Source organism: Paramormyrops kingsleyae, chromosome 14 (assembly GCF_048594095.1).
Source record: "Paramormyrops kingsleyae isolate MSU_618 chromosome 14, PKINGS_0.4, whole genome shotgun sequence".
NCBI lineage: Eukaryota > Metazoa > Chordata > Actinopteri > Osteoglossiformes > Mormyridae > Paramormyrops > Paramormyrops kingsleyae.
Genome location: NC_132810.1, coordinates 28,611,662 through 28,624,393, shown reverse-complemented (window position 1 = coordinate 28,624,393; position 12,732 = coordinate 28,611,662). Strand labels below are relative to the sequence as shown.

The 12,732-nt window shown below is 37.7% G+C and overlaps 1 protein-coding gene across 6 annotated transcripts in view; it reads right to left on the bottom strand.

Annotated features, from left to right (window-relative positions):
• Positions 1-10,468, bottom strand: part of g2e3 (G2/M-phase specific E3 ubiquitin protein ligase) — a 70,540-nt gene extending 60,072 nt beyond the window's left edge. For 5 of the 6 annotated variants that reach the window (XR_002836804.2, XR_002836805.2, XR_002836806.2 and 2 more), the window contains exons 1-3: positions 9,883-10,427; positions 9,568-9,665; positions 9,285-9,386 (exon numbers count right to left, since the gene is read on the bottom strand). Coding sequence is in view for 3 of the 6 variants with exons in the window: in XM_023800698.2 (XP_023656466.1) it covers positions 9,285-9,386; positions 9,568-9,665; positions 9,883-9,931 (249 nt within the window). In the remaining 3 variants the exon portion in view is untranslated. Of the gene's footprint in view, positions 1-9,284; positions 9,387-9,567; positions 9,666-9,882; positions 10,428-10,450 lie in introns of those variants that run through there. The other variant, XM_023800697.2, reaches the window with a different exon arrangement.
• Positions 10,469-12,732: the final 2,264 nt, after the last annotated feature.

Genomic DNA, 12,732 nt, shown 5'->3' with positions numbered 1-12,732 from the left:
GCCCCTGACTGACAGCCCAAAATTAAAACTAACAGTTGAGGCTGGAAAATGCGGTTTATTGTTATGTCAGCTTCTATCACAGTATAAGATTCAGTAAAATCCAAATCATGCTGCCCTCAATTACGTTTACGTAGGTACACTTACTTTGGCTAAGCCGATCAAAGCAGTAAGAATTAGCTTACTGCTAATTCAGTCTTTTGAAAGCAAACAAATTATTTAACTATGTTTTTTGATTTTCAAGCGGCATTGTTCGGTGTTTCGCGTGTGCCCCATTTCTTCCAAGCGGCTTGGTATTACGGTGTTCCGGGCAATTAAGTTTCCCTATATTTCTCCTGTCTATCAGGAAATAATGTTTCCCCTAATATTAAAGCAAAGAGGTATGTGAAATGTCTGAAAATCACTCAGGTACATTATTACATGTGAATACAGTAGATCGTACTTATACTTGTACTTATATGCACAATATAGTCTTATAAGCAATACTAGAGGTCGATTTGCCGATTAATCGGCACCGATAGTTGATTCCCGGAACTATCGGTTATCTGCAAAAATCCACGCCGATAGTTTTTCCGGGTTGCGTCAGAGCTGAAGCGGCTGAGAACGGTCCGTTGTCCTTATACAGTGCGAGAGCCAACATATATATCTATACGTGATACTGTTAGTTGCAAGGAGAGCGCAAGCTGCCTGGAGAGAGCGCGGTGCACGGACAACGCTGACACTTCAAATGCACGTTTAAAACACAGACAGCGAAAAGGTATGTATACAGTACACTACAGTACATGTTTTCATCTCAATATAAAGTAATTCATTTGTTGATTAGATTCTGCATTGGAGAAAGAACAGCAGTATGTTTGTCGACAAGGCTGAGAGGACGCTAACATTAGCAGTACATCAAGCGGTTAAAATAATGTGGCAAAAATACACGCAAGTCCGACCCAAATGTTTAATGTCATGATTGTTACCATCAGGAATGCATTCGATTTCAGTTCTTTTTATCTTCAGGCACAGTGTGCGAATTGCCGGGGGGATGGGGGGATCCGACTGGAGCGCTTCGAAACAGTGAATCTTTTTGCGACGCAGTGTTTTACTGATTCAGAGTTTCAAAAAGCTCTGTTGATACTTTGCTCACCTTCTCTATATAATATATTTGTTGTTTGAAATGAAATCATTACTATTATAGGCCTAACTTTTTTGTTTTTATTAAATTTGTTATCACGTAATACAGCTCCCTTCGTATTAAAACCATTTCTTGACGTGACACTCATTATCTGGTTCTTGCCTAAAAAGACGGGTATATAATGAGCGTTGTTAACAGATTACACAAACAGTTTGGTCAACCTCTGCCTATGGAGAGAGAAAAAAGTTTTCAAAATAGAAGCAAATATAGTGGGAGACTACACATATAATATACATTTATATAATTAATATTATATATAATTATAATATTATATAATTATATAATTATTATTATAATTCATTTTGTATGTAACTTTTTTTTATTTATTTGGAGTGTTATGCTTTCAAACTGAACGAAAAAGTGTCTTTAATTTACCTCAATATTTATTAATATATTCATATTTATTTCATATAGCACATTTTCATGATTCAGTACTGTTTTTTTGTTTGGTTTTTGTAATAAAGTTTAGTACTATTTTACATGTAGTGTTGTGTTTTAATTTAGTTTTTTTTTTTAAATCCAGTATCCATTTTAAAAACTATCGGTTAATTAATCGGTTATCGGCAAGTACGGACCAACCTAGCTATCAGTATCGGTAAAATTCAATATCGGTCGACCTCTAAGCAATACTATACCGTTTTCATCAAGAAATACCTCTATCCAGCGAATTTAATTTATTATCTGTAAAAACAAAAAACATAGAAAAGGCATGTGATGTTTCAAAATTAATATATGGCTGGTTTACCTCGTAAAAAGACATGAAAACAACAGCGAAACCGTGTACAAATCAGCGCGCGACAGGGGAAACATAGGGAAACTGAACTGCTCGGAACGGCAAAAACTTTTTTATTTCGAGTCGTGCCATCCAAATCCCACTGGATCTGTTCATCCGACCATATGGCGATTAAAGCCTGTGTTTCCTCGTTTGTCCATCCTTCCATTTTACTTTTTTATATTTTTGTTTCTACTGCTTTTTATTTTGTTTCTCGCTGTGTATTTCAAAAGATGGCGGTTGTATTTTGTGTTTCAGCGGCAGGCTATTTGCATAACCAATCGACAGCAAATACGTTTGCAAGTCCCACCCCAAAGTACCGAAGTACCAAAGAAGTACCCCAACTGGTTTGGCACTTTCGGTACTCGAGATTTCGGTACTGGTACTCGACCGGAAGTCAATGGTAAAGCGAAAGTACCGTACCGAAAGTACCATACTTTGTGCGGTGGAAAAGCGCCCCTAGTTAACCTGTTCTTTTGAATGTTAAATTTTAATGTTCTTGTCTTCTCTCTCCCACCCCACCCCTCCTTGATGCACCAAGGATCCAGTGGACTACTGCCAGTTTAGAAGAGGATAACTCTTTATGGGGTACAATGTATTGTCACCTTTCACGATTTCACTGTATGTTTGGTTAGGAGGGCTTGCAATATTATTTAAAAAAAAAATTGTGCAAGCTACACCTATGCAACATAGTCCCGGACTTGTATTGCATTTTGGTGGTCCAACTGACAGGGAGGTAAGAAGCAAACTTTAAACTTTTAAACTTTGAATAATGTTGCGGGAGGCATTTGCAGTGGACCCTCCCAACCACTCCCACACTTGATCACCATGTTTAAAAACTATAGGTCTATACCATACTGTAGGCCTAATTCTACAAAACTGAATCTTTGCATTGTATTTAGTGCCATAGGCATACTTGTATTGCACTGTTATAATTCTCTATGGTTTTATCGGTTTCGTCTTCTAAAATAAGTGCTTAGTCTTAAGCTTAAAGGAAAACACCAGCTTTTTGATTTGTTCATTTGTAGTCAACCCCAGAGTTACATAAGACGGTGCATATGCTTCTCTTCTCTCTTTTTGCAATGCCCAGTCTGACACCATTTGCCTAGCATAATTCAATAGAAATGGATGCCATCCTTTTTAGGAGTTGTAGGCTATAGCTAGACATCTACTCCCAGTGAATTACGCTAAACTAGATTAACAGTGTCAGACTGGGCATTACAAGCACAGCTAAGAGAAGGGTATGCACCCTCTTATCTAACTCTGAGGTTGACTGCAAATTGCCTAATTTTTTTTTTAAAAACATGCCATTTTCCTTTAACACTTCATTTAATTTAAGTTTTTTCACTTAATTCGAATTACTATATTTTACTTTAATTTTATGGTTTTTGTTTGGCAGCCATTGCTGCCAGTCATCTGATATTTTTTACAGATATTTTTTTGCTTTATTTTTTGGAATTGCCCTTTTAATTAAGGTATTTGATCATAATAAGAAAAACTAAAATAACAGTGTTTTTATGTATAAGAATAACGGACATTTTTTGTAAATTTAATGTTTTTGCACTTCATTTGAAATAAAACATTTTACTGTAATTTTACAGTTTTTGTTTGGCAGCCGCTGCTGCCAGTCATTTTACCTTTTTTTTACGAGATTATTTTTTACAGTGTAGGACTACATGCTGTGATTTTGTTATATAGTGATTTGATTTTGCCATTACAAATGTTTATAAAATGTTTATAAAACAAAGAGTTCATAAATATTTCACGAACCCATCTAGGAGTGATTTCAACAGCAAGGATGCAAATGATTGATTGTCTCGGAGAATGTATGCAGCGCACATTCAAAAGTAACGGAAGTAAACTTTAAGCTGATTTTTAAACATATTAGATAATCTATAAAAGGAATAATTAAAATTGTAAAGCTAGCTAAAGTTTTTTTTCTGACAGGATAAAAATGTTGTAGTGAAACTTTAACTCCCTGCACTATAATGTCCGTACAGAATTAACACTAAGAAAGCTGATCTTTAATCTGACTATCGATCTGAGAATTGCATATGTATAACATGCAATGTTGGTATTAATATTGCACATCATCCAGCCCTATAACACACTACAGCCATTTTTCGAATTCAGTGCAAAACACCCCACCTCACGCTGTGATATTATTCAGCATCAGTACCAGTTTCTACGCCAGTGGAAAACCAACACCTTGAAGTCTCATACTTTTGGTACTCTCAAATTTCACAAAAATTCTTTCTTGTCTAGATAGAAAATCTCATGCCAGCCAGCTGGCCAAAGTTAGCAAAAGCTGTGTACATTTGTACCATGCTGACGTGGTATAAAAGTGCATATTACCACCAGTTTTTAAATGCAAATTGTAACATAAATGCTCCGTAGGAAACTACCATGCCTCAACATATTGAGTAGAAAAATGTTTTGTCAAGAGAGGGAAAAAATGCAGTGTCGAAACGTATTTTCTCGGGGTTTTTTTGGCCCAAAGGCCTTCCATACTCCTGTGCTGACGTGTAAAGTATAATCAAGATATCTCTTGAGAGAGATGGAGTTATATTGCGAATGTTGATTTAAAAAAAAAAACATAGTTCTCAAAAACCCCATGATTTTTCCAATACTTTCTGGTATTTTTTTTTTCCCCATAACCTTTCCAGGTCTGGAAAATATGATTTCTTGATTCCATGATTTTTTCCAGGATATTGATGACAGTACAAACCCTGATATGTACATGACAATGGTCAATATAACCTTAATCCCACCACATCTATCTGTATACCAATAAAAATTACTGTTTACCAGCCAGCTGTAGCTAATACATGTATTCGAAAAATAAAATTACTTGGGGCTCTATTTTCCACCTGTGCAAAAAGCAACTCAGAAGCGATTTTGGTAGTTTCATACCAGCACATTGCTTATTTTCACACCATGTGCACACGTCTTCAAAATGGTAAATGATTTTTTCTGCTTGTCGGAGTGCTGTTTTTTTAAATGAAGGCCAGGCGCAAAACTATTTTAAGCCAACGCATGTCATTGCGTTTTTTATCAACAACTACAAAAAAGCACGTCTGAAGTCCCTGGCACATTGTTAAATGGTATTTAAGCAGTGCCTTTTAGAAACGTGTGGGTGCCTTGTGCTCATTACGGACACAGGTATGACCTTGAGGTGCACTAATGGTTTTTTGTTTTATTTTATTTCACTTAATTTCATTAATATTGTAAAAAGTCTTGAATTCATTATCAGAATTAAGCATGTACTGTAAATGAAAGGACATCTGGATTGCTGAAAAGGCATTTCAGATATTTAGATAAGTCAGGTGGAACATTACAATATAGCCCTCAGAAGGTTGCAGCATTCTTTGTGGCATGCTGTATGTTGCGTGACATTGTCATGCACGATGGATGTCTGTTGGACTTAAATGAGAAAACATTAGAACTGTAGAAGTTGTAATGTTGAACTGCATGTGTCGATGCCAAAGGCAGCAGCACGGGCAAGGAGGGAACTGCTGGCAGAAGACCTGAATCGTCTGTAACCTGGTAAAAAATCTAAATTGTGAGTTGTAGAAAAATAACAGCCCTATTACCTTTTGTTTGAACATTCTAAAAAACCTAAAAAAATTTAGATTGAGGTTTGTATGAACAGAGATTGCACTTTTATTTTGCGAACTGCAGACCCACGTTTAAAATAAACACACAAGCATAAGCAACTCCCCATTCCCTGCCGCTGCTCTCATTCAGCAGTGACTTCAAAAAGTTACCAAAAGTACAGAACTTGAAGGTGTTGGTTTTCCACTGGTGTAAAAATTGGTACCAGGGCCAAATGACATAACTCGAGGCAGGGTATTTTGTACTGAAATCGGAAAAATGGCTGTAGCAAGACTGGACGATGTGCAATATTAAGACCAGTGTTTCCCCTACCATTATATTAGGGTTGTGCCGCCCCCCAATGGCACCTCCTGCCCCCTTAGAAGGTCAAGTTAATTTTATTTTATTAAATTTTCTATATAGCGCCAGATCACAACATAAGTAATTTAAGGTTACCTTTCCTATAGAACAGGTCTATAAATTGTCCTTTTATTAAACAAACTAAATAGCTTTATGTTATTTATCTTATTTACACACAGCTTGTCATTTTTGTCTCTACACGGTCGCGTGTTTACAATTCTCCTCTGCTCTCTGTATTGCGCATAGCGGAGTTCCGCCCCGATGCACGTGCACAGACACATGTGCACAGACACATGTGCGCACACAGGTGAGCACACAGGTGAGCACACTCCCACCAGCGGACAGAGAGCGCGTGTCAGAAAATATGTTGCGTCAACCACCTGAAAAGCAGACAAAAATATCTGCATTTTTTTAATGCAGTCATTAAAAGAAACACATGAACACCATGAATCCTGTCGGTATCCGTCTGCCATCCCCACCCCCCCCCCCCCAAAGCTGTAAATCTAGAGGAAACACTGAAGACCAACAGTGCATGTTATGCACATCCAATTGTTACATTACCAGTCAGCTAGATTAAGGTCAGGCTTTTTCTTACCTTCAACTTGGTACAGATATTATAGTGCAGGGAGTTTAAGTCTCCCTAAAACATTTTCATTCTCATTGGGGGGGGAAAAAAATCTAGCAAGTTTTTTTTTTATTTTAATGATTATTCCTTTTCAAGATTATCTACTATATGTTTAAGAATCAGTTTAAAGTTTACCTGCTTTTGCATGAGCATGCAGGCGTTCTCTGAGACAATCAATCATTTTCATCCATGCTGTTTAAATTACTCCTAGAGAGGTTCATGAGAAATTTATGTTGAATCCCTTTGTTTCATAAATAGAGTGGTACCTCGGTTGTCGAACTTAATCCATTCGAGTTCTGATCGAATTTTCCCATAAGAAATAATGGAAAACCAATTAATTGATTCCTGGTCCCCCAAAATTACACCTAAATATGGTTTTGTTTTTCTTTTTTTAGCATATAAACACAAAATGAACAGGATAAAACAAGAAGAGCATTTTTTTCTTAATGGCTTCCAAAACGATAAAGATTACCCCTGTCCTGCCCCGATCGTCCGCTCCTTCCGTGTGCCACGCCCTCTCATTAACCTCATGTGGGATCCCCATGTGATCAGCTGATTCTGGTTGTTGTCATTAGTCCTTTGTATTAAGTCCACGTTTCAGTTTGTTTCCCCAGTCCGGTCATTGGGTGCTGGCACGCTCGGTGTGGATAACCCCAGCCCCAGTCATACCAACCGTAGCAAAAAGGAGTCCACCGATTATGATGACGACAGCAACCTTTCTGCAGGTTAGTAGTAGGCTAATGTAATGTTAAATTAACATTACATAGGTGGCTTATGTTTTGTTGTTGTTTTTTGTATTTACATATATATTCATATATACTTTAAACTTTTAATATATTGTTCAATTTTAAGCATTCAATTTTTTGTTCAATAAAAATTTATTCTTGAGTCATCCACCATCATCTTGTGGCTTTTGTAAAGTATCGGTTCAGGCACCGGTACCATTTTAAAAGTATCGATTTGGCACCGGTATCGAAAAAACCCCAAACGATACCCAACCCTAGATGCACATAACTGGTACGCAAGTACGCATTCACTTTTATAAGCGATACTTGTGGCAATCAATTGTTGTAACAGCTCAAATGTGTTTGTGTTTTAAATGCATTTGCTCAGCTATGACAAGAAATCATAAAGTAAAAATTGGTATATATAAAGGGTAAAATGCAGGATAATTTCTTGTCCAATCAATGCAAATGCACATAAAATATATATGCATTTGCACTGTTACAACAACTGGTTTTCGCATGTATCGCTTTTAAAGTTATGTGCATCCCTGAACATTCACAACAATTCTTAAAAGCTGTTAAGTTAAACTAATAAAAATTAAACAATTCCACAAAAAAAAATAGGGATCCTGCCGCTAACGTTGCTTGGGCCACTAATAATAGGACCTTTCTGTAAACAATCTGTGACCATGAAATAGGTAGGTAATTCAATTATAGCTCAACAGCGGAATCAGGGTTCCCGCTGCCGCTCGTCACTCTCGCCATTGACGAAAACGGAACCCATGGTGACGAAGAAAAACGGCATCAAATCGTCACTCTGGCGAATTCAATTTTCAAATGACGAATTTTGAATTTTTGAAAAGTCGAATTTCATTTTTTCCCAATTTTCAACCGTAGCACACGTAGGGCATAATCAAAACTGGCCCGGCGCCCCGGACACACGAACGTCAATCATCCATGTCAAATGAGCATGGGCCATTTTAAAAGTAGCAAATGTTATCGATCAGTGTGGGGACATTCTAAAACGCTTAATGTGAAAATGCTTAATGTGGTTTAATGTACCAAGACAGCCACCAAAAATCACTATATTTCTCACACATATATCTGGTCATAAACACTTTCACCTGACAAGAAATCTAAACCGAAATGCTAAGAATAAGGACTTTATACTACGTTAAGCGGTTTCCCCTCCATTGACGCCCATTATAAGGAAAAGGTTTAATGATTAATTTATTAAGAAGCGGCGAGAGAGTGACTAAAAAAAACGGATGCTGAAAAAAAGTGAAGAATTTGATTAGTAGAAGCAAAAATACAAAGAAAAGTGAAGAATTGAAATCAAACTCCAGGGGGAACCCTGCGGAATCAATAATTTTTTTCACAAGGGAATGTAACATTTCCCTTGGCTTTCACGTATTTGCCGTTTGTGGGCGTATCCGCAATAGCAAAGGGCCACTTCTGTTTGGTGAGAATGATTAGTACACAAGGTGGATGGTGTGAATTTGAAAAACTATTCTCACAAGTTTTAAACCGTGAATTATACATGCTGTATAATGCAAGCCCTAAATCACAGCCTATGCGATTTGCTAATCACGTTGTTTCAAATAGCAATTTCGATTTCAAAACGATAAATCATTCAGCCCTACTCTCCAAGGTCATAAACAGATACCTCAGCATGTTTTGAAAGAGTAGGGGTGATACCCTGATGTCGTGGCTAGAATTTCCCCACTGCTGGCCCTTTCAAATCTAGCCTCTTAACCATATATTTGTGGCATGTTGCATAACCATATTTCATATATGGTGAGCATACTGACACAGAATGGCTGCAGTCGCATCATCCAGGTACGTGCTACATATAGGTGGGGGTTGAAGTGGTTCCCCTTTGGTTCGTTATGTGTCTTGAAAAAAACAACATAAATGTAACATTCATTCATTCAAGTCTTGCATGTCTCAGAGGTGCACTGATCTGGCCACAATTTTCTCAATTTCAAGTTTACCTAATTTAGCTTAGAAAAATAGAAGTGACAGACTCACCAATCTCGAAGACCTGCGTATCTCTTGTTTGATGTCCTCCACTAAAAAGCCATAGATTCCTTCATCTTCCTCTCCACGCTGATACACTCCACTGGCCATAAGCTGGTATAGAATAATTTTAGTGTGTAAAGTAGGCCTGAACAATGTGTGAATGTCGACGACGACGGGGGGGGGGGGGGGGGGGGGGTGTCACAATAGTTTACATACGTACTGCGATATGTAAATTACCATAAACGTAAATTACGTAAAGGTGCTGTGTAGACCATTCATGTACAACGCTCACCAAGCAAAAGTAGTGTACAGTAAGGTTGTGGTTCTCCAGCGTGATCTTCTCTCCATACTTGTTTGGACAGTCATCAGCAAGCTTACAGAGTTCACAACCTCGAGACGAGTAAAGTTACAACAATTATAAACACACTTTTGCACATGTTAAAAACATTTGGCAAGCTGCCGATAATTAGCTACTCGTTAAGCCGCATTTTATTGGCATGGCCATAAGAATAATACGTTCATGATTATGAAACTTTCAGACGAAAACTCCGGCAAAACCACCTAGCTGCTAAAATCTATTTAAAAAGGAAGGCAGCTCGTTACTCACGTTCCTTGGATTTTGATTCGACCACTTCAGAATGCATAGTCTTTAGCATCTTCTAGACGTACTAAACACCACAAGAGTGTACCTTAAAGACTTTGTATCATTACCAACGAAAATAAAATAAAACATTAAATGCGAACTTATTACAAGCTTATACTAAGTCTACAACAATGGTATATTATAGAGATCCTTCACTCAATATATATATATATATCAACTATATATATATAGTTTTAATAAGCATAAGACATTGTAACCCGCTGAACTAACGGGTACAAAAACAAAGCAAGTATTCACGCACTGAGCTGTAAGAAACAAAGGCGTGATCTAAAATCTTACGAAAACAACGAACGGGTACATCAAAAACTAACTCAGCAGAAAAAAATATCGCAGCCAAGACTAAAACACTAAAAATATATAGGTGTTTGGTGTCACGTTAATAATATTCATAAATAAAGCGCAAGCAGTCTCTTCTCTCCAGTTCCAGCTTCTAACGACCGAAGTCTCTTGAACTTCCCTCTGGAACAAAAATTCAAATGAACACATCCGGAAACCTAGAGGAGGCGCTTACTGCGCGTCATTTTTTCCCCCAAACTCGTTCGGCGTAAATCACGCCTCGCAAGCATAACCACGCGGGCAACCATGACAAACCACGCCCGCACGTCTGACGAAACCTCAAGATTGATTTCATTGGCTAACAGTAAAAGAACTCTGGTCCGAACTGTCCCTTTCATCTTTGATGGGAGGTAAAGCTTCCTATCCGCCCAACAATGGTTATTCTGGCCAAGAATAACTCGATTTAATGAACGGCAAATATTAATTTGGCTCAAATATTCTTAGCTATTAAAGATAGGGGCTAACCCATTATTTAAATTGGGATTTGTTATGTTATGATCACTCCAGACTAGGTACCCTTAAGCTGGACGCCTTATATCATCACTCCCAGAGCAAACGTCTTCTTCTCAAAGATGTTATTGGTCCAAAGAGACCATTTTGTAATGAAACCCACATTTATTTATTCGATGAACCATTTATAATTTTGACATTCTCGTCAAAGTAAAGCCCAGCGACTCGAAGCAGGGAAGCTTCTTTCATTTACACGTATATGTAATATCACGTGAATGATACACCCGATGCGTCCTGGAGTGCTCTGGTCTGAGGTATCGAATCTCGTCAGCCCTTCGAAACTTATAAAAGCGAGGTGAAACCTTTGGGTGTCGTTCTTTTTTTTCGGTTGGAGAGACTGCTATACAGTTTGGATTATATACAGCATCGTTTGATGCAATAGTGAAAGTGGCTCGTATGTTTGGGAAAATGTTGAGTTGATGTCTCAATGAATTTTAACATGGCAAAATGCGAAATTATTATTAATTAATTATTATATTAATTTAATCTGCCAAATTAATACATGTAAATTATTATATTCGTATTGTTAATCATTATTGTATTGATTAGGTTTGCATTGCTTCAAACATCTGCGTATGACAATGGGTCACACTCGCTATAGCCGCAGTGTATTGTGGGTCGAATCGCCATTTTGGATGTATCCGACTCAAATGCGAGCATTTGCGTGCGATATTATCTTTGGTAAGATGGGATACTCGTGCTGTGTGAAAGGCGGTCATACTAAGTCACATGGTAGAAATGGCAGAAAGGTAGGGTGACCAGATAATCCATGTCAGGGAGGACACTTTGAGCTACTTCGGGTTTTACAAACTACTTCCAAATTAAAAGGCTCCTGTGCTCGGCTAAAGAGTTCAGCTCTTCTTGTGCTTTGACTGGTTTGTTTCCTTGACTGAAAGACTCATCCAGCTGTTTTACATTAGCATTAGTGACACATGCATGCTTATAGGAGACTGACCAATCAACACACAGCAAGAACTCGGTGCTCAAGTGAAATCCAAGTCCGTTTAATTGAAATGGTAATTTACAATTCCTGTCCTAGCTCAGAGTGTCCTCCCTGACATGGATTATCTGGTCACCCTACAGAAAGGTGGACAACAACATGAGATTTTTTCGGTTTCCCACTTGGAAAAGAGGATATGGACAGGATATGGCGTCGAATGGCCTGGGTCACAGCAGTGAGACGGAAGGAGATCACTTTCAGCACGATATCTCCCTTCGTGCGTGTTTGCTCTCGGCATTTTCATAAAGGCAAGCAAAATGTTTTTTATTTAAGTAATATTACTGAATATGCATTATTTTGTCTTCTAAAGTTGGTATTTTCACATTAGTTAACCTACGCTAGCCTTACTAGGGAGGGTAGTAGAAATGTGTTAACGTGTTCGTGTTAAACTAGTGTTACAAAGTGAATGCTTTTTAAAGACAAAAGTAAACAGCAAAACTGTAATGACATGTTTATCAATGCATGTATGTGGATAAGGTTGTCATTGTGTGCTGTTCCCTGACAAACCGATGCCCAACTATGGTTTAAGTTCAGAAACATTTGCAAGTACGGTTTCTAACGTTTCACATAATGTCTGGAAGGATCTGTATAAACTCATTGTATACTGACCCTGTATTCTGCTTGCCACTTATATTTTATTTGAAATATGACCAATAAATTTATGTCCAATGACATTTTTGTGGTGTTCTTTACTCTCTTCCTTTCTTAAACACCTAAATGACTAGTGTGTTTTGATAATGAGAATTGCTTATTACTGATTACATAAAACATTACATTTTTGTGGAGAAAAAACACAATATGAAATATTAAGTTTGTGAACCAAATGTGTTTACATCCGCGATACACTCAAAATGGCGAATGGGGGCGTGTCACACACTGCAGACATGTGACTGACAAAGACCACATCCTCATCTCTGGAGCCCCCCACAGAAAACACATGGTGACCA